This window comes from Chlamydotis macqueenii, chromosome 3, assembly GCF_036417535.1.
Source record: "Chlamydotis macqueenii isolate bChlMac1 chromosome 3, bChlMac1.mat, whole genome shotgun sequence".
Taxonomy (NCBI): Eukaryota; Metazoa; Chordata; class Aves; order Otidiformes; family Otididae; genus Chlamydotis; species Chlamydotis macqueenii.
In genome coordinates, this window is record NC_141558.1 from 81,618,992 (window position 1) to 81,641,935 (window position 22,944).

The following is a 22,944-nucleotide window of genomic DNA, read 5'->3' on the forward strand; positions in this document are numbered from 1 at the left end:
AGATCAGGTTGCTCAGAGCCCCATCCAACTTGGCCTTGAATGTTTCCAGGGGTGGGGCTTCCACCACCTCTCTGGGCAACCTGTGCCAGTGTTCTACAACCCTCAGTGTAAAAAATTTTTTTCTAATATCCAATCTAAATCTACTTCCCTCTATTTTGAAACCATTACCCCATGTCCTGTCACAACAGGCCCTACTGAACAGCCTGTCTCCATCTTTCCTGTAGGCCCCCCTTGAGGTACTGGAAGGCCGCTATAAGGTCTCCTCGGAGCCTCCTCTTCTCCAGGCTGAACAGACTCAACTCTCTCAGCCTGTCCTCATAGGAAGGGTGCTCCAGCCCTCTTATCATCTTCATGGCCCTCCTCTGGACCTTCTCCAACTGGTCCATGTCCTTCTTATGTTGGGGGCTCCAGAACTGGACACAGTACTCCAGGTGGGGTCTCACCAGGGCAGAGTAGAGGGAGAGAATCACCTCCCTCGACCTGCTGGCCACGCTCCTCTTGATGCAGCCCAGGATGTGGTTGGCCTTCTGGGCCGCAAGAGCACATTGACGGCCCATGTTGAGCTTCTCATCGACCAGCACTCCCAAGTCCTTCTCCTCAGGGCTGCTCTCAATCCATTCTCCCCCCCAGCCTGTATTTGTGCCTGGGATTGCCCCGACCCAGGTGCAGGACCTTGCACTTGGCCTGGTTGAACTTCATGAGGTCAGCACGGGCCCACCTCTCCAGCCTGTCAAGGTCCCTCTGGATGGCATCCCTCCCTTCCAGCGTGTTGATGGCACCACACAGCTTGGTGTCATTGGCGAACTTGCTGAGGGTGCACTCTATCCTACTGTCCGTGTTGCCGACAAAGATGTTGAACAGGGCTGGGCCCAACACAGACCCTTGAGGAATGCCACTCATGACCGGTCTCCACTTGGACATCAAGCCGTGGACCACCACTCTCTGAGTGCAGCCATCCAGCCAACTCCTTATCCACCGAGTGGTCCGTCCATCAAACCCATGCCTCTCTAGTTTAGAGAGAAGGATGTTGTGCAGGAAGTTTTGAAGTCTGTAACAATGGAATTTCTTTATTATCGAAATGCACATGCTTGCTACAGAATTAACCAGTCTGAGATGTGTTGCTTTCTCTGATTTTCCTGACAACTGGCTCTGTAAGAGTTCTTAATGGTCTTAGACTTCAGACGTTTTCTTGAAAGGCTTAGCTAGAAAGGGCTAAGTCGTTTCTACTGCATAATCAACAGAGAATGTTTTTGTTTGCAAGATTACTTCTGAATTTAATAATACTGTAGTTTGCTAACACTTTGCTCTTCTCCTAGGGAAAGGAATGACAAACTCTGGATACTCTTTAATACCGTGGAGTAGGTAGAGTGGATGAGACAATTCACTTCTATGTGAAGTGAGATGTGGCTTAGGGACATGCTGTTTTGGCCCAGAGGACTTCTGAATGGATGTGCCCTGTAATGTTATTGGATGACAAATGTGGTGGGTTCTTTCTCGGAACACGTAACCAGTGCTTAGGCTGTGATTTCTGCTTGTTTTAAACAGATTAATATTTACAAAATCTAAATAATCCACCTGGAGTGACTGTATTTTTTTTAAACATTTATTTGAAGACCAGATGTTCACAAAGGCAACAAATGGACAGACAGTTTCAAACTGACTCATTAGCTATTGCTACCTAGATATTCTAGCTAGTGAGATGATAATAAATATACCTCATGGGGAAACACTGTAGGAATGTGCTCAGAAGATAGACACTCCAGTAATAGTAAACATGATCTTATGTTGCCCATGCATATCGCTCTGGTGTGTCTGAGCTGGAAATTTGAATCCCCATCAGGAAGATGGATGATTGCAGATTCTGCCTTTTGCATTAAGAAAAAAGAAATGCAAACCCATGCAGAATACGAACACATCTTCCTTGATCTGTAACTCCTGGATTGCCATGGAAGGCATAATGCATATCTAGAACTTTACACTATAGCTGTAATGTAAGATATGATAAAAGCTAGTTAGAGGCTTTTGCAAGATCTTCTCTAGAAAATCCTAGCAGCTCCAATAAACATGTTTGTTGAATTAGAAGTCCTCTGCTTACAATCCTTTGTAGTTTTAGTTGATATTTTTAGCAAAAGAACACTAACATATACATGCAATACATTTTCACTGTTGAAGATACTCTCTTCTTAGTTCAACTAAATATCAGATAACTGAAGTAATTTTGTACTTGGCTACTTTTACCAAAGCATGTTTAATGGCATTTCTCTTCAGTGCTCCTGAAACTGGATGTTTGAAAAGCTGTCCAGCGTAACTGATGGAGAGGTGATTCTTTATTTCTGTACTTGAGTTATGCTTAGCATAACTCCTCTGTCCTCCTGTAACAGATCAGAGTAAGTGCTTGCCAGCGATCTCCCAGTAGGCAAATGTAGATTGCCTACGTGCATTCTGATTTCTAGTAAGGCTGGCTTTTGGTATTCCTTCATCTTCTGCTTGTATAATTCAACAGAGTTTGAGTTACTTATCAGCTAGATAAGCGGTCTCTGCTTCAGGCATTCACTTGTACCAGTGTAACCTTCTATGTCTGTTGTTCAGCCACATAGTGTGGAAACAGGAACCAGCTGCTGAGAGCAAATATTGCTTAAGTTACCACTGCTGCCAAGACATCTGCGTAGCTGTAATGCGAATTTACTGATCTAAAGCTTACCTAAAAGAGAATTACAGAGAATTTAGATATTAAAGAGATGCCTTACAAATAAGTTAAATGTAGATCTGTAGGAAAAAAGTTCAGAATAGCTTTTGTAAGATGTATCAGAAGGCAGCTTTCTGATGCTGTCGCTTAAATCTGTTTCTGAGGTGGTATTTAAAAGTAAGGACCTAATTAGAATGCTGAGCTCTTAGTATTATCAAGCTTTTAGATGAGTGTAAAATACTGGTTTAATAGCGTGTTCCTGTTGGAAATTTAGCCTTGAATAGTTGAAATGACTAACTGACAATAAAAGTTTGAACTAAACTTCAAACTACTGAACTAAATTTTCACAAGAAGCCTCAAGAAATTTATTTCAAGTGTTACTTCTAAAATGCAGTGGAAAGATGCTGTTGAACTTTTTACAAAACAATAATATTAGATCAACTGCTTCAAAAAGGATAAAGCACTTAAATTAGTCCATACAGTTTTTAGTTTTGAACTTTTGTTCATTCTCCTTCTTTTAACTGTTGTAATAATGAACATTTTAGTGCAACTTCCATGTTTGAAGAGGTGAAAAAACCAACAAAATACCCCACACCCACAAAAACAGAAATCAAGGCTTTGCCCGTCTTGGTTGATTCACAGTGTTTTTATATAGAATGAAGAACCAGTTAGCAAATGCAGAGAGAATTCATTATCCTTTTATTACAAAGGATGAACAACTTTCTCTTTTGGGTGAAAATTGTACACTGTCTCAAGTAATTACACAGAAATTAACTCCTGCTTTAGTTTGGGCTTTGTCATATACGTAGGCTAAGGAGGAACTACTGCATGACTTGCAGCACTAGTGTACTTACGTGGTATGTGGTCTTATGTTCCTGGAAAATCAGGTAATCTAATGAATGCCTCTTTTTGGGAGAGGGATGTTATCTTATGTTTACCATATGTTGGGAACATGCAATTAGGAGTTTGCAGTATCCCAGCTGACCTGCGGTAAGCTTACACTATGGCTCTTTTCCTTCTCCCTCCTACATCTTTTAGTTATGTGAAATCTTTTACAGTCTTCTGTGTGAACCAACTTACAATTCTGGGGGATGATATTGGCAGTGGTGGTATTATAATGTCAGAAGATCAATTATCGGACATTAGATTATAGCACTTTGTTATGTTCAGGAATTGGCTTGGATTATTTGTTTACTTGTTTTAAAGCAGCAATGATTTAGTTATCTGGAAAAGGTCAGAGTCATAGCTGGTTGTGAAGCAGAATAAAACAACTGTTTTTCTGGTGCTTCTCTGACCAGAGTCTGGAAACTTGCAAAGAACTGGATGCTGTATTGAGTTTTGTTTGTCTTAAACATTAGGATTCAGCTTGAGGATCATTAGTGTTTTGCCACCAGAGTTGTTAAGTATGTATTTAATCATCAGGAAAACCAGCATTTGATGCTTACCCTTCTGTAAAATAACACTGTAGAGTTCTTAAAATTCCTCTAAACTGCATGATTTTTTTCCATGTGCTTACTTTTGAATCTTGGGTTTATTCTTTTAGCAGTGATTTACTTATAATGGCTTTGGCTGTGTAGTCTTTACCTTCTGCAGAAAATGCTGTTCTTTGAGTAAAACTGAGTATTTCAGTTCTACTCAAAATCTATTCTACTGTAGATTGCTAATGTCTTAGCAGCAAAAATTATAAAAGTTTACTGAACTAACTTAGTCCTACTCAAATATTAAGCATTTACATACTCCAAAGATCTAAGGAGGCCAACTAAAATGCTTAATACATCTTGTGATTTTGTTAAGCCTTTAATAGAAAGCATTCAGCTTTATTCTTGTGCTGTAACTTATGATTAGCAATCTGCATAGGACCATTTTATTTGTGTATGTAAGCATTTTCTGGACACAAATTATTTGGGGCTGGATATAATAGCTTGTTATCCCAAAGCTGTATAATGAATCTAAGTGTCTTTTTATTTGGGAAAAAAATTGTGGAGCTTATTTGGAGAAGTAAGAGTCACTACTGTGCAGAAGTAGGAGTAGTGTCCCCTCTTTGTGTGATGCTCAGTGGTGGAGTATGTATCTTAAGATGTGTTTGTGTTTTGGGACACCGAATACTGTATTTTTTTTACTTCTGTAGTGTGGATTGGATTTCTTGTAAATAGGAGCATATTTTGGGGTAAGATGCTCTTAGCTCAAAATATCAATCTTTGAAGCTGCCTTGCTATGAGAAACCTGTTTCTGGCCTGAAAGTCACCATTGTCTAATGAATGCTCTGACATCCTCTGTAGAGTAGAAGAATTTGGGAGGGATCAAGCCTCTTGCTTCTGGAATGTGTGATGCTTGTCTTCCAGTCTCATTTTGTGAGTCAGTCACTTCTAAAGGCTACTGGAGTAGCATCAGAAGAACTGATGCTCTTGAGCACTTCATGATGCAAGCAGCCTGTACCCTCATAGTCAAGGGGATTGTCTGAGACAGTGCTCAAAGGGAGTTACATTCTGTGTTCATACCCTAGTCACTGGTGTATTTAAGAAGCAGGAATTAAGCTTTTTTTTTTTTTTGGCAACTTTATGAATCTGCAATGCTTGTGCTTTTTTTTTTTTTTCCCAGAAGTTCTTGGATGTGGAAACTACTTTTTTATTGATAAACTTCTTAATTTTTTTGAGACGTCTTTTGCAATGTAGTCCAATATAATGATTTAGGATACTTGCTATCTAGTTCTTTCAAAATACTTTTTCGGAGTTCATTGATGATTTAGTGAATGCTGCTTAAGGTGCAGTTTCACAATATTCTGACCAAATTTGGATCATCAGCAGGTGCTGGTTCTGCATTTCTGGCATTAGCACTTCTCTGATCCTGCATTTCCTAAGCTGGTTTGGAGAGCTCAAGTGGCAGAAAATAGTTGACTTTTTCTAGCTTACTTTGATTCCTTGAGCCATCTATCTTGTGATGCCGAAGAGGAGAGACTGCTGGGGAAAATACAGGACTTGCAGCAGTGTAATGTTACAGACAAGAAACTTACTGAACCCCTACAATTCTTCCTCAAATAGTAGCAAAGTATTCCTTCTTTTGAGCAATTTCTTGCTTATGATGCTTTTTGGTAGTTGGAAAACACTATGTAGTGTTTGGAAGAGGCAAGCCATAATGAAATATTGTCATAGCTCCATTCTTCAATCAGTGGGCTTAAAGTCAAGGTCTGCAGTATGTCTCCATTATCACTCATTCAGCTCAAAAGTGCTGTAATCAGTTTAAAATCATCAGTGTTACAATAAGGGTTGTATTTCCCTCGTACCCCAGACAAAGCTGGCTGTTACCCAGAGTTCTTACTGTGATAGTTCCTTCTACCAGTGTACTGTCATGTTAACTTTTGTAAGATGCAGTGGTTTGTAAGATTAAATAGTAGTCTCTGATTCATGAAGGAATTTGGACACTCGCATCCTGTTCAAAACAATGGGTAGAGCCCTAGACACTTTTGTAGATAACAATTCAAATGTGTATATCTGCTACTTTTACATTTTAAGCTGAATTTATGGTTAATTTTATAGAAACTATTTTTAGAGAAACATAATTCTTACGTCAGAGGAGCTGAAATACTTTTGCAACTGGAGCTTATTGCTTTTGTTTTAAACTTCTGTGCATTTTTACATCTAAGCAAGCAGAATAAAGAGCTTACTAATTATATATGCAGCACTTGGTAGGTTTAAGTCCTGTTAAACACTCAAGGAGTGTACTTTGTTATTTGAGCAGGTGAATAAAACTAAGCAAAAATCACTGCTAAGTTAGCATGCTTGGAAAAGTTATTCCTTCTGTTACTGAATTTGGGGAACTGAATGCCAGGTAATAGGCTAGATGACTTCTAAAATGCTAGTGAAGAAAATGGGGGAGGGGGGCAGGGACGGACCCAACCTGATTCTTTGTTAGAATGAATCTTTAACGTGACGTTTAGAGGGTATACTGAAAGGTCTTTTGGGATACAAGTGTAGCTATAGTTCAAGCACTTCCATTTATGAGAAACTTCACATACAAATCTGTTGTAAACCATCTGGAGTAGCTCACTACTTTCTTTGTTTCTTTCTAGGAAATACCAAAATAAAGCAGATGTTATGTCCTGTGCTGTTATCTCAAGGTTTTGCAAGTCATTCTGTTATGTGCTTCTTGGCAGCAGGAATGTAAATTAATTATTCCAGCACTGAACTAGAACCTTGACAAGGTTGCAATTACAGGTAAGAACAAATTCTGCCACTTGGAAATTTATGGGAAGGTAAAATTGCTTACTTCAACTGTGTTTTAATTTGCAATTTGTAATTGACCAAGGATTCAACAGAAATTTCAAAACAGATTGTATAAAAGGATGTGATTTTTTTTTTTCTTCTTTAAATGCATTTCAATTTTGCTTAATCTTACTTTTAATAGGGAGGAAATATAACAAAGTGTAGCTTCTCTCTGCTATAGTACAAGGTACTATTAACAAATTGAGAATAAAAGTAATTTTTCAACACCTAAATGTGTACTGACTCCGATTTTTGAGGAAGATCTTTTCTCACACAGAAGACTACGGTGTTAGTCAGTAAAAGTCATGAACTGTTTGGCCACCGTGTGTTGAGATCAGCTTAATGTCTGTGTGTGGCTTTTTTCCCCTCGAGGTCTGTACTTCCTTAAATGTCCTAATAGCAGCAGTACTGCTTAAGTTACCTCTTTTTAATGAGTTACCAAAAATCTCTGAATTGTTGCAAGTCCACTGTAGCTTCCACTCTTGAATGACCTTTTCAAGGGGAAAGGTTGATGTTGTCTTCCAGGTCAGTAAAAATGTTATGGCTGCTGGTTTTCTATCACAAGTTTATCTGACAATAATGGAGGTAACTGTTGTCCCACTACTCAGTCATTGTCTTCTAAACTCATGTGAAGGGAACTAAAAGTTTGTTCTTTTACTCTAACTTCTTTTTTAAAAAGATAAATGTGACAAAACTGTATTAATTAAAAAAAAATCAAAACATACCGCCACAAATAACTATATATTGGTTTGTATGTTTATGAATAATTTATTTTTATTTTTAAAAGTAAGTATGTATTTTGAAGGCTATCCATGAAGTAGCTTTATTGTATATGCTGAATCTGTGTAATTATGATCAAGTTAAGTACTTTCAGTCTTGATTTCACATTTTGGTATCTTTGACAGAAAAAATTGCTTGTCTTAGGCTGCAGTTGTTGACTCTGGACTGCTGATATCAAGCAGTCTAATGTCTTACTCTGAAGCTGGATGATACATAGGTCAGTGGGAGGTTTGTGCAGAGGAGGTGACAGTGCTTGTTCTGCTGCTACAATGAAAGAAGTGTTCAAGTGTGTGTGTTTTGGGGCGGATTTTTTTGTTACTGTTGTCTTGACAGTATACTTAATTTGCAGTGATGTAACAGATGAAAAAAAGGCATAACTCTTATACTGTGCAAGTCATAAACTAGTCTATGTTGGAATGGTCCTCTAGCACTCATCTAGGCCAACCCTTGTGTCTGACTTGCTCAGATTTGTAAGTCAATCAGCAAGTCGTTCCTCAATTATGTAAATTGTTTAATATTTTACTGTGGTTTTGCAGACCTGCTACAGAACACTTATTCTGGTCTTTCAGACCTATTTAGAAACAGTTTATTGATGATATGAATTGGTGATTCATTGCTGCCCTTTAACACAAAAATGTGTTTGATGCTAGTAAACAAAAATTGAAAAAAATTTTGTCTTAATGCCTAAATTTAGAATAATTTGTCTTAAATGCCTAAATTTAGAATAAGAGAGAACTCATTTTTAGTGATGTACTGCTTCATGCTAATGAGTAAAATAAATTCTTTAATTTTAGTGCCAATGGTGTATTGGCTAGACATTGATTCTGTGTCTTCAAAATCGTAGGTGCTATTTGTTTAATAAAAACCTGGCTGATGGTGGTTAGATGATTGAAAAGGAGCATGCTAAATTTAAACTCAAAATAATTGGTCTCTTATTGAATTTAGAGAACCGAAAGAAAGATTCTGCATAGAAATAACTATAAACTTTATTAGGGAAGGATCACTTTTATGCTAGGTCAATGTTTTGTACTATTGAGATGCCATATGCATCTGTTTTGAATAGCCCAGTAAAGAGGTGAGAACATGCTTACGGATTGCAGGAAGCATGAGCGGATACAGGCAACAAGAAGAGTTTCAGTTGATATAATGGGATATAAATCTTGTCGTAGTAAGGTCAGTAGGGATAAATAAGAGTACAGTGCAGTCTTCTAGGTGGTATAATAAAGCCAAACCTAGTTGCAAAGTTTGAGTTAAGGACAGAATGTTACTTCAGGGTTCATAAGCCTGAACAGGTAATATCTGATTGAACCAAGTAGGCCCATTTCATTCGAGTGCCAGTGCACTGAACTCCTACTTCAAGAAAATGGTACGAGAGCATGAATACTGGCTTATGCAGAACTATCTTGGTTCTTACAGGCTTTAGCCTTCATTCTGTTCCCATGGAGGTGCTAGAAGGAATAATCTGTTTGCTTTGCATTGTCTGGTACCAATGTTGTTGTGCTTGGTGAACCAGCCTGGGTATTTATGTATCTATGTATGACTTTTTGTATAGTTAATATGTAACTCAGATAACCTGTTTGCAGATAACAAAGGAGATTGAATTTCCCAGACTTCATAGTGTTTGGAGGAAATATTGGTAAAGAAAACCTGAAGTTGTTACCTGGAAAACTTTAAGATGAGTGACATTAATTAAGACAATGACTACAGTAGAGTCTTTCTTACTGAGAATGACACTGCATTCTTCTTCTTCAGTAAGTCCCTAGCTGCAGTGCCAGTGTGAACTAAGGGCTGCTGGCTATCAGAAATCACACTGACAAGCACAGAATTCTGTGTAGCTAACTAGGAAGAGCACAGCATATATTTTCTAGCGTTCATTTGGCCACAAAACTGTGTGAAGTTGACTTCTGTGATGTATGTAAGGGTGAAGCTGCATGATAAAGGCTTGGTGATTGTAAAAATGCATCAACCTGCGCACTGATGGCTTTGTATTGTATGTTATGGGCATGGGGATAACTTGCACCATTTTTGAAACTCCTGATTTAAAAGCCTATTTGGTTTCTTTCATGTCATTCTGGCATGAAAAGTTTTTGATAGTAGGCTTGATATTACAGGTTTATATTCATACTTAATGAATACTTAATCACTATCTTTGCTCCGCTGAGATACTTCCTGATGGTGACTGCCATGGCCACAGATAATTTCAAAACAAAAAATACTGCTTACCCTCCCCTCCCCACCCCTCAAAAAAACCAACCAACCAACCAAACAAAAAACCTGTCCATTTATGTACTTTCACTTTTAAGTGAAAGTAAAATATTCACATGTCATTCTTAGATTCCAAGTATTCGAGCCTGCCTTGTATGTACTTGTGGTTACATAGAGTAATTCAGTAATTGTTTACGTAATGCAAATTTATGTAGTGCCAGCATTTTTAAGGTCAGCAAATCAAAAGCTGACCTAAGCTTTCTGAAACAAAACAAACAAAAAAAAATCTCTAAAACTGGTTTCATTCATCAAATGAACTTATATTTAGTATATGTTTAGTATAAATAGTGTAGTATAAGTATGGTGATAATACAATGATAGTATATTGTAAGTAAACACATTAGTAAAAGATTACTGTGCAATATTCTGTCACTATTTCTTGTGTAAATTGAAGGGTACAGGGAACTGTTTTGAATGTCAAAACCATCTACAATGTCTGAACACATATGTAATGCGTAGAGTGCGTGTACCCTCATACATACACACTAGAGAGAGCGTGAGATGGAGACAGAGGAGCTTTCTAACACAGCTTAGTTGTCTGGTTTAGGTAAAAAAATTCCAAGTAATTTATTCCTGTACTTTCAATAAGCTTTGAAATTGTTTGTCACAGATATTTTGATTATTTGCTCATCACTTAAATCTTTAATATCTAGTACAGCGTTTTCTCTTTTGAAACATTGTGGGTTTTTGTTTTATTTTTGGTTTTTTTTGGTTTTTTTTTTGTAGCAGGAGCACATGTGTTTTGTAACAGGAAATTCTGGCACTGTTTCTCTTCCACAGCACTGACTTATTAAAAATGACTGGCCTGTTGAGTGAATCCTTCTGAGGAACAGATTTTAAACTACACTTTTATGACCTAAGCCCAAAAGATTGATGTTGGACCGTTGTCATTTTATGAAAAGATTCGTTATTGCCTTTGGGACTGTTGGCCATCAAGGTATTAGTCTAGTTCTGATGTTCTGTTTGAAACTGACATGTGATCTGAAAATTATTTTATAGTATCTACAAAAACCTTTATTACGGCTTTTAGACCTTTATAATCTAATTACATTTTGGCTGCCTTCTTGACAACCAGCAAGTAAATATCTCTGCCTATTAAATATAAATCTGAATGGAAAGGAGAATGCTTTACCTTTAAAGTAGCTGCCTATTTCCCCTTCATGATGTAGTAGAAAGTCATATCTGTAACTGACCAAGATCCATTTGACATTTATAAGTAGATCTTGGGAGAAAACCAGTGGGTGTGGTTGTTATTCTTTTAAAAGTTATAGAGAAGGTAGAGCTATGCTCTTCCTAGAGATGTGTAACAAAAGACTAAGAAGCAAAGGACACAAGTTACACTGTGGGAGTTTCATGATGAACATGGTCAGACAGTAACTGCCTGCTCAAAAGCTATGGAGTCTCAATCCTTGGAGATGTTCAAATCTTGACAAGGATCTGAACAGCGTGAACCATCTCTGGTGTTCGAAGGATATCATATTGAGTGAACTTTGAATAGGGGTTTGGACTAGATAAGCTCTAGAGGTCTATTTCAACATAAATAATTCTGTGTTCTGTAACTTGTGAATTCTGACCTGACTTAAACATTATCTAGGTACTTGTGTCAAGATTGACTTGTATGTAGCCTAGTATGCTTAAAATAAGAGGTGGAAACACCAGGTTAGATCAATAGGCTCTGCCTTCTGTACGATTTTTGTAGGTCAGTTGGACTGAGTCCCATTTTTGGGTGCTTAAGACTGTTTGCTGATCTAGCCTGAGATGGTAAAAGCTTTTTTTCAGGTAGCTTTATATTGTGTGTAACTTGTAAATGAGTGGTCATCAGCTATTAAAATCCTTTCACAAATCTTCTTTACTGATGTTAAATGAACTATTAAACTATGTGGAACTTGTTCAGCTCTTAACTGAGAACATCAGTTGCTGAGAGCACTTGTTTGTGGTAGTGTGTAGCACTGCCTTGCCTTGCTTTTATGACACCATTTGCCACTGATTCTTTTTTGTTTGTTTTTTCGAAACAAAATCGGATCTTTGCGGAGAAAAGGTTGAGAAAAGCATTTTGTCTGGATATCTCACTAGGTAGTGCATACCTGGTTTCTGTTGCTGTGTTTTGCTTCCACTGATTTGCAGTATTGCAAATACTCTTTTCAGAGAAAGAAGGAAAAATAATGATGCAAATAAATATGAGCAGAATGTAACTTATTACTTTCCCTTCCAAATTACATGCAGTGGGAATTTGACAATGCATAACATAAGGTTGTATAGTGACTTTTATTTTCATCTTTGCTATCCCAGGTACAGAAAGTACTTTGAGAACATTAGATGCAGATTTGAAGTAATTCTGTAATGTACTTTTTTTTTTTGTTAGTTGTGCCATTATCTGTGAAGTTGGTACTTATGGTTTTGCTTTATAAAATCCAGTTTGAGGACTTGAGAGGTGGGCCTTGAGTTTCAGGCTTGAGAGGTGGGTGCATGAAGACCTCATGAAGTTCAACAAGGCCAAGTGCAAGGTTCTGCACATGGGTCAGGGCAATGCCAAGCACAAATACAGGCTGGGCAGAGAATGGATTGAGAGCAGCCCCGCTGAGAACAGCTTGGGAGGTACTGGTGGATGAAAAGCAGGACGTGAGCTGGCAATGTGTGCTTGTAGCTCAGCAAGCCAGCCACATCCTGGACTGCTTCAAAAGTGTATCCAGCAGGTCAAGGGAGGTGATTCTCCCCCTCTACTCGGCTCTGGTGAGACCTCACCATGAGTACTGCATCCCAGTCTGGAGCCCCCAGCATAAGAAGGGTGTGGACCTGTTGAAGCAAGTTCAGAGGAGGGCCACGAAGATGATAAGAGGGCTGGAGCACCTGTCCTGTGAGGACAGGCTGAGAGAGCTGGGCTGTTCAGCCTGGAGAAGAGAAGGCTCTGGGGAGATCTTATAGCGGTCTCCCAGTACCTAAAAGGGGCTTGTAAGAAAGGTTGTGAGAAACTCTTTAGCAGGGCCTATTGTGACAGGGCAAGGGAAAACGCCTTCAAGATAGAGGGAAGTAGATCCAGACTTGATATAAGGAAAAAGTGTTGTGTTTTTTTTTTTACAGTGAGGATGGTGGAACACTGGAACAGGCTGTCCAGAGTGGTGGTTGATGCTCCATCCCTGGAAACACTCAAGGCCAGGTTGAACGGGAGCTGTAGATGTCCCTGCTCCTTGCAGGGGGGTTGGGCTAGATGACCTTTGAAGGTCCCTTCCATCCCAAACTGTTCTATGATTCTATGGCTATTTTTATGTTTATATGGGATAAACTCAAATTGGAAATAACCTTTGACCATGTTCTCTTATACTTTGGTTTTACTTTAGATTCTGCAGCTACAGATGAGTATCTTGTATGTGGAATGCCAATTTTTGGAGAGTAGAAAAGACTGAGGACGCTTTCTTTGGTGTCATGCTTTTTTTTAATGGCTACTTAAGACAATTTACTTCCTACAAGACTTGTGTTATAACATCAGACTTCTTGATAGCAGAAGATTGGTACATAGAGACAACTAACCATTAGGCAAGTGTAGAGTTCCCTAATAAATGAGAAATGATCAAAAATCATGGTGGTATCTCATAGCCAAACTAGAGGAGGCAATTGCACAGTGTAAGCACCTACACTATCTATGCAAAACCTCAATTTCTAGCTGAATGATTAAAAAATCATCTTTTCTAGCAAATCTTTCTAAACCTGGTTTCTCATTAGTGTTTTCTTCAGTGTCAGAACAGGTAATTTTGAAGACTTATAATTAGAACATAGCGTAGTACTCAGACATGAGGGCTGTTTAATTTCTGGTGTTTGAGTTGATTTGACTTAGCCAGATGCTTTCTCTCTACTTTTTTTTTTTTTTTTAAATAAAAAGGTCCATCAAGTTATATGATGTTCAGTCTCTTACAGAATCCCATTGCTCCTTTTGCATAATGTTAGTAGCACTTCAATCAAAGGCCATTAAACCTGAATTAAGACAGACAGTAAAACTAGACTAAAAAGTAAACCAGATAAGGAGTTGCTGCAATATTTGGGGAAGTTGATCTAAATTTATATTAAAGTGTAGGAAATAGATCTCAAAAGAGTCATAACTGGTGAGCAAACTGCTGGGGGCTGTGGAATGTTGGATATTCTCGGCACTTCATGGAGGTCACAGTAGCAGAAGTTTGGATTATCTGGAGGAAAGTCCTAAAGTTTACCCTAAAAAGGGAGAATAGGGTGCAGAATCTAATTGTAATATTTTCCTTGTTGCATCATTCTATTCTTTTTATTTCTCCTGTAAGCTGTGTATGCTGAGAATGTGTTTAGATGTGGGGAATGGCAGAAATAAGGATGTATTAACCTCTTTTTCTGACCTGTTAACGAACTCTTAAACCAGAACTAGATTATCATGACTGTGCAGGCTTAGTGGGTACTAGTGTGTCAGAGACCTAGTCGCTGACTCCCCAGGATCAGTTAGGCAGAATTCTCTCAAATTCTTGACTGAAGATTGCTGTATTTTTTACATCTGATGACTAACGGTTTCATGGGGCAGTCATTTTTTGCATGATCAGAAGTTACAGTATCTGAGTTTCTGAAGTTCTTGGAAAATACTGTGGGATCTGTGGATTGAAGAATGTATTCTCTGCTGACTTCATAAAGTGCAAAGTAGTCTAGTCCAGGAGAGGAAGTCTGAAGTCCTTTAAAGCTTCAACATAGATTACTCACTTTTAGCCTGAAAATTGCTCTCTAGAGATGGTTCTTTCTGGTATATATTTTGAAGTAGATCTCCAGATATTGAAGAACTACTGACTTTCTGCGGATTACTTTTCTTCCCTCAGCTCCTATCTCTTGTAACTGGATACATTTTACAGTCAAGATCAATGCATATTTGAAGTTTTGACATTCATGTGTTTACATGTTATTTTTTTTTTTTTCAGGATGGTAAAAAATGGAAATGTTTTACAAAAGACTAAGTGTAACTTATTAAGAGAATCCTGTGAGAAGTTTTCTTGGATTCTTGTTTCCTTTGGCAGATGGTCTATATTCCCCTGTTGTCACTTTTGCCATACTTTACAAGAATACAGAAGTAGTACAGTACATGCAAAGCTAGTGAGACCAGTCAGTTCTTATTTATGAAGTATTAGCTTTTCTTCATGCCACAATAAAACTGGAAAGAGAATAGGAGTCCTATGGTTGTTACTTTTCCAGCATGAATTAGTTTCTGCAGAGAATGACTTGGCAGGGCTGCAAAGGTATGTGAACTACTCCTACCTTCATATGAAGAGCCTTTAATTTGGATGACGTAGCTCTTTAAAAGATGGAACACCTCACCAGGAGAAAAAAAAAAAAAAAAAAAACCAACACCAAAAATGCAGACAGGGGTCTGTAAGTTCACAATTCATTTATGTCTTTAATTACTCCCCCTGCCCCCCATTATGGTTGGTGACTTCTCCACATGTGCATGCTTTATCACTTGTTTTTAATGAGGAAACACAGGAAGGGGAGAACAAAGCTTATATATGGTGGTTTTATAAATAAGACTTTTCTTCTTTGTTTTCCAGATTCAATATTGCATAAACATGGGTGCATTTTTGGATAAACCAAAAACTGAAAAACATAATGCTCATGGTGCAGGGAATGGCTTGCGTTATGGCCTCAGCAGTATGCAGGGATGGAGAGTGGAAATGGAAGATGCTCACACAGCTGTTGTAGGTATTCCCCATGGCTTAGAGGACTGGTCTTTTTTTGCTGTCTATGATGGTCACGCGGGATCTCGTGTTGCAAATTATTGCTCCACGCACTTATTAGAACACATCACTAACAATGAAGACTTTAGGGCGACAGAAAAACCTGGATCTGCTCTTGAACCTTCAGTGGAAAATGTCAAGAGTGGAATCAGAACTGGATTTTTGAAAATTGATGAATATATGCGCAATTTCTCAGACCTCAGAAATGGGATGGACAGAAGTGGCTCAACAGCAGTGGGAGTTATGATTTCACCTGAGCATGTATACTTTATCAATTGTGGTGATTCACGTGCTGTTCTCTATAGGAATGGACAAGTCTGTTTTTCAACACAGGATCACAAACCTTGCAACCCAAGGGAGAAAGAGCGAATCCAGAATGCAGGAGGCAGTGTAATGATTCAGCGTGTTAATGGTTCATTGGCAGTTTCTCGAGCTCTGGGGGACTACGACTACAAATGTGTTGACGGTAAAGGCCCTACAGAACAACTTGTTTCGCCAGAGCCTGAGGTTTGTGAAATGTTAAGGGCAGAGGAAGATGAGTTTATTATCTTGGCTTGTGATGGAATCTGGGATGTAATGAGCAATGAAGAGCTCTGTGAATTTGTTAAGTCTAGACTTGAAGTATCAGATGACCTGGAAAAAGTGTGCAATTGGGTAGTGGACACTTGTTTACATAAGGTATGTAACTGTTTTCTCCAAGCAGCTGTTCTAAAATGATCTTCTGTTCACATGGGTACAGTGTTGTTAACAGCAGTTCCTGGTCTACTCTTCCCTTTCTCCCTCTTCCTTCCCTCAAACTTCTGTGCCTATTTGACTGTATATCCTTGCTGAAGACTATACGGCATTCTCCTTTTTGCCTGGAGAGGTGATAGCAATTGCAAAAATAAAGGTTTATTTTCTCAGATGACACTTGCATATAGCTCCAGCTCTAAACTTTGTTTCCAAATACACATTTTTTTAAAATTAATAAACTCTATGTGAGGTATTTTGGATTTTTTTTTTTGTTCTTTCAAGTTGGGTATTGTTCATGTCCTTTGCATAAAACCAATATTTGCACCATCTCCTTTTCAAGGTATGATTTGTATGTAATCTATGAAGTGGTGTCCTCAGCTCACTGTTACAGCTTAGATGGAGAGGCACTACTTTTGCATCTGAGCTTGCTTGTACTCCTCAAATTTAGAGTTTGTTTGGAGCAACTCCAAGCTGGTATACAAATGTTTCATAGGTGTACCATGAAATTCCAGCATTCTCTGAAAAGTGCAACTCCTACTAGTGCAAAGAGAGTTCCTTCATTAGGCCACAGACCAAACATGCAGTTTTGAGGAAAATATTAAAATCCAGAATTCCAACCTAAAGGTAAAGTAATTTTTTCAGGAATAGGGTTGTATTCCAGCATATACCATATGTTGTATGACTAGTTTAAATGCCATTGCTCTTCTGACCAAGCGATTGAGCAGCCTTGTTAAAGGAAGATCACTGTAGTATACTTTCAGTATACTTGACCTTGTGGTTATTTTATTAAGTCAGATCCTGGATCTCTGCATTTTGTAACTATATTAGAATATTGTCCTCTGTCTTCAGGATGTGAATTATACCACATAATATTAACTGCTGTAAGAGGCAGATATCCCCATATGCTTGATACAAAAGGGAATGTAGGGTTTTTCTGAGGGAATTTTCCTGAGTTTTTCTGAAGGAATTTTATTCTAATGCCAGATTCCTACTTAATTTCTTCAGAAGAAAGAGTTGTGATAGGAACTATCAGGTAGGTTAAGTTTACACAGAAACAATATGCAGTGACTAATGGCATGGGTTTTTTGTTTGGTTTTTTTGTTTGTTTGTTTGTTTTTTGGTTGGTTGTTTTGGTTTTTTTTTTTTTAGAAATATAAGGTCTTGATTTCAAACCAGGAGTTTGGTTTGAAAGGTTCCACTGGATCTCCTTGTAAGACTTAAACACTCTGGTTTAAAATTTGTCTGTGGATTATAATTTTGAAAATTAAATATGAGCAGGAAAGTAGTACCAGAGCTTACTACTAAAGAACTAGCATTGAATTTAGTACCTGAAAAAAACTGTTGGCTCCTGTTGCTGAGCACAGGATAGCATGTAAGGTCAGCTTGGCCATACTAAATGAATTAATATTTTTTCATGTATTTTCTTCAAGTTTCTATGTAGGACACAGGTGCATTCTGATAAATAGATTTGTAATTAATGTAATATCTTATGTGAATGCTCTCAAACTGGAACAAATTAGTAGCTGGAGCTAGCTGTTCTAGTGGTCTAGGATAAGTATTCTGCATTTCATTTTGCAACGTAAGTTGTTTTTTAACTTGGCTCAAGGTAACATTAAATGACTGTGTAGTTTCTGATCTGTTTTCTTGATGATATTTTAAAATTATTGGTATGTAAATAAGTCCATTAAATATTTTAAACTTTGATACTAAGAATATACAATAAAAATCAGTTAAATTAATTCTAGTGAGTAGTTTAATTGGGAAACTTAGAGGTTCTTATTAACCAAAATACAGTTTTATTGCAAGGTTTCTTTTTTTCCCAGGTATATCTTTAGTACTGTATTTGGAACAAGTAATAATATGACTAAAATAGATAAACAAAAAATAAGACTGAAGCTCCTAACTCTTCTTTTTTCTTTGTCATATAGGGGAGTCGTGATAACATGAGTATTGTATTAGTTTGTTTTTCAAATGCTCCTAAGGTCTCAGATGAGGCAGTGAAAAAAGATGCAGAGTTGGATAAGTACTTGGAATCACGAGTTGAAGGTAAGAAATTTGTTTTATTGATTAGAAGTGCTGTTATAATCTTGTCAAGCATGAGAACAAAACTCTAAAGCTACCATACCACTAAATTCAGGCCTAGTTACAACTCTGAATTTTTTTATGTCAGGAAAAATGTTTTAAGTTGTGTGGTTAGTTTATGCTGATATTCCATAAGCATTTTCTTAATGTGACCATTAGGTTTTTACTTCTATCTTTATAGGTCAAAATACAACCACTGACCTTGCAGAGTGTTATATGATATAAGTAAATTGTGAAATTGTTAATGTCTTGATTACAAGATATCATTAAAAGGGATACTTGTGAGTTACATCAGGCTTTCATGAAGGGACAACTTATTTGTCTAATTATCCAAGCTTTTTAAACTACTTCTGTTTAACACAACTGTGAGTTATTTTTCACACCAATAACTTTTTAAATCCACTTTTGTAAAAATTTAACAGGGTATAAGTGATCAAAATACCTATGAATACAAAAGCCTTAAGTCACCCCTTTGGATTCTGAATGCTTACTAAGTGTCTGTGTATCTGTGAATAAAAACCATATAATCCTCTAGAACTCTCAAGGAGGACTAAAGTTGATTCCTAACCAGTTTCATTTAGTCACTAATTTTATAACTCTGTTTATCCAAAAAGATGAATGCAACTTCTTCCCTTACACAAACAGTGAAAGGAAAGTTAACTTGACTAAGAATGAAAGACTTGCACTTGTATGTATTGCTTTTCTGCAGCGTTCTTAATGTCAGAAAAACTGACACTTGAAACAGGCTTTCAAACTATTGCTTTTAATTTAAAATCTTTTATTGCTGATTAAGGCTGTTCTGAGGTGTGACAACAGCTACATGTAGTGGTCTCCTGGTCTCTTCAGTTTTCTCAGTTATTCTAGTGATCCAGGTATAGCTCAGTTTTGGTAGAATTGACTGAAGTTCAGTACTGATGTTGAAAGTTTTTTTTAAATACTGTTTTATAATACTGTACTTATATTGGCATAAGTTTTTGCAGAAGCAACCCAGCCATGTAAATAACTGAGTTCTTGGAGCACTTTGTCTTGCTGTTACAGATGTTGCTAGGATAATACTGTGAAGTAGCATCATTGGAGGGAAGCAGTCAGCAGAGGTTTTGAAAGCCTTGTTCTTATGATTCTTTAGGTTTCCGTAGTATCATCAGAAGACTGCGGAAGCACCATTACCTATTTATGATGATGCAGCTTATTAACCCATTTGTTGGAGCTATCAGTTAAAGCAACAGTATTCAAGGAAGGAAAGAGTTTGCTGAACAGAAAGATGGTTGAGATAACTTGTGCCCTTTCTTGATTCGTTTCAGGCCTGGACTAGAATAATCTGGTCACTAGATCCAAGTTTAACTGTGCTTCATTAAGAGGTGGTCCCTTTGTAGACGGATAATGAGTCATGCAGCCTTCTTAGATGTATTTGTTTCAGGTGCTGAGATCAATGATTTAGTTTTATGCTATAATATTGCTGTCCTGATGGTACTTTTCTGTGTTCATCTTGAAAAATGTGATATTGGCAGTCTACAGGACTGTTCAGTGGAGTTCAATGGAAGTAAGTTTAAATTTGGGTGCTAAGATGTTTTAAGACCTTGCAGATCAGAACCAGCATGAGGCCACCATCTTGAGACTGTAACAAGGTGTCAATGACACAAAGCACAGCTCTGGCCACTGTCGGAGCTTGAGCATTTTTAATGAAGTGAGGTGTGACTGACCAAATATTCTCAACATTGACCCGGAAACTTTCCAGGCATCCAAGCATGGTGTATGTAATCTGTAGAGGTAAAATACTGAAATTCGTTTCTTTTGATGAGAATTACTAATACAGGACTCCAGCACTATCCCATAAGAGATAGATGCGAATTCTGTTTTTCCTGTTGATTTTGATTTATTTGAGTATCTGACTAGAAAAAGGGAAACAACCTAAATTTTTAAAAAAGATAAAAAGGAAGACCCAGGAAACTACAAGCCAGTCAGTCTTACCTCTGTGCCTGGCAAGGTCATGGAGCATGCTAAGGGACATGGAAAATAAGGAGGTGAACAGTGACAGCCAACACTGCTTCACTAAGGGGGAATCGTGCCTGACCAATTTGATGCCCTTCTATGATGAGGGTTACAGCGTTGTTGTTGGATAAGGGATGATGAACTGATGTCATCTACCTGCATTTGATGCTGTCCCACATGACATCTTTGTCTTTAAACTGGAATTATATGGATTTGATGGATGGTCCACTCAGGGGATAAGGAACTGGCTGGATGGCTGCACTCAGAGTTGTGGTCAACAGCTCGATGTCCAAGTGGAGACCAGTGGCGAGTGAAGTTCCTCAGGGGACAGTATTATGACCAACGCTGTTCAACATCTTTGTCAGTGACACGGACAGTGAGATAGAGTGCACACTCAGCAGGTTCGCCATCAACACCAAGCTGTGTGGTGAGGTCAACGCATTGAAGGGGAGGGATGTCATCCCAGAGGGACCTTGAGAGGTGGGCCCGTGCAAACTTCATGAAGTTTTGGGCAGAAAATGGATTGAAAGCAGCCCTGCTGAGAATGACTTGAGGGTACTGGTGGATGAGAAGCTCAACATGAGCCGACCTTGTGCTCTTGCAGCCCAGAAGGCCAACCACATCCTGGGCTGCATCAAAAGAAGTGTGACCAGCAGGTCAAGGGAGGTGATTCTCCCCCTCTACTCGGCTCTGATGAGACCCCCACCATGAGTACTGTATCCGGCTCTGGAGCCCCCAACATAAGAAGGACATGGACCAGTTGGAGAAGGTCCAGAGGAGGGCCACAAAGGTGATCAGAGGGCTGGAGCACCTGTCCTGTGAGGACAGGCTGAGAGAGTTGAGTCTGTTCAGCCTGGAGGAGAGAAGGCTCTGGGAGGACCTTGTAGCAGTCTTCCAGTACCTAAAAGAAAGGGGCTTGTAAGAAAGGTTGTGAGAAACTCTTAGGGCCTGTTGTGATAGGGCAAGGAGTAATGGTTTTAAAATAGAGGGAGGTAGATTCAGACTTGATATAAGGAAAAAGGGTTTTTTTTTTTTTACAGTGAGGATGGTGGAACACTGGAACAGGTAGATGCCCCATCCCTGGAAACATTCAAGGCCAGGTTGGACGGGACCCCGTGCAACCTGCTCTAGTTGTAGATGTCCTGCTTCTTGCAAGGGAGTTGGACTAGTTGACCTTTAAAGGTCCCTTCCATCCCAAACTAATCTATGAATCTGTAGCCACTGGCTTTTTAACATGCTGTAGTGGATACTGGATATGCTTTTATTAGATAGTAGTTCATATCTAAATAAGTAGCATTAGGTATAAATGAGAAATAATCTGTAGATCAGAGGAGATCAGGAATCTTCTGAGAGTGTACAACAGCAAAAATCCCACAGCTAACCATTCATAAACTTTCTTAATGCTAACTCATCGTGAAATGCAACAGTGACAAGGAAACATACATGCTGCCACTGTGACCTGGTTGCTGTGGACAACTGTTTTGCCAGTTTAGTGTCAAAAATTCTCAAACTTGTTTTAATGCTAGAAATGACACTGTAGATATTTTATTGTTTAATTTTTTATTTGTATGAAACAGCTGTGAAAATAGCTCATGTTCTTTGTCCAGATATCTTTTCTTATTGCACTCTTACTTAAGTAAATGAGATAAACTTAGAAATTTTTTTTGTGTCTGCGCTAGTGTCCCAGTAATCTAGGTAGCTGATGTGATGAACCTTAAGTTTTAAATGTATGTAAGAAGGCCTTTAGGCCATGGTGCAACTTATCTCTGAATGCATTGAGTTGTGTGGTGTCTTTCCCTCTTGTTTAAATGGGATCTACATTGAAATGGCTTACATATTTGTAGTTTCTGTTGAGTTTAGAGAAAGCTAATGGTCACTTCAAATGCGAACTCAGAACTTGGCTTACATCCTAGGCTTCCTAGATGACACTAGTTAAGATAAATACCTATTATCTTCCTATGGCTGAGTACGTGAGCTGTTAATAGGCTCTGGGAGAGCCAGGAGCTGTTACCTTCACTGACAGCAGTTAGGTGTGCACATGGTGGTTACCGGTTAGTATTCCCAGCTTCTTGGTGGCCTCTCTCTCAGCAAATAGGTGAAAAATGTGTGGAAGTGCAGTGTATTTTATTGCTTTCATAAGTAAATGTTAAGAAGATTGATAGAAAAGTTGTCAAATTCTTATCAGAGTGACTGGATTAACTGAGCAAGAAGCACTAGTTACTAGTAAAAATGCAGTGTTGTAGCATAATTAAGTTACTACTTTATCATACCACAATAACTTCTTAATAGACATGTATTTTAGCTATATTATTATATTTAACAAATACTATAAACACTAAAAACAAATGGAGAGTTTGTAGTCTGAACTGATGCAGAGCCATTCTGAATGTAACTCAATGATTGTTAAGCTTAAGAGCTCCAG

The 22,944-nt window shown here is 38.2% G+C and overlaps 2 protein-coding genes across 11 annotated transcripts in view; both read left to right on the top strand.

Annotated features, from left to right (window-relative positions):
• PPM1B (protein phosphatase, Mg2+/Mn2+ dependent 1B) overlaps nt 1-22,944 on the top strand; it is a 63,886-nt gene that overhangs the window by 20,955 nt on the left and 19,987 nt on the right. For 5 of the 9 annotated variants that reach the window (XM_086745800.1, XM_086745797.1, XM_086745799.1 and 2 more), the window contains 2 exons: nt 6,753-6,897; nt 18,380-18,497. In XM_086745800.1, the coding sequence (XP_086601926.1) occupies nt 18,395-18,497 (103 nt within the window). In that variant the 5' untranslated portion in view covers nt 6,753-6,897; nt 18,380-18,394. Of the gene's footprint in view, nt 1-6,752; nt 6,898-15,540; nt 16,398-18,379; nt 18,498-22,944 lie in introns of those variants that run through there. The other 4 variants (XM_086745795.1, XM_086745793.1, XM_086745794.1 and 1 more) reach the window with 2 other exon arrangements.
• The window catches only part of SLC3A1 (solute carrier family 3 member 1), a 75,436-nt gene that overhangs the window by 4,430 nt on the left and 48,062 nt on the right, over nt 1-22,944 (top strand). The window lies entirely within an intron of this gene.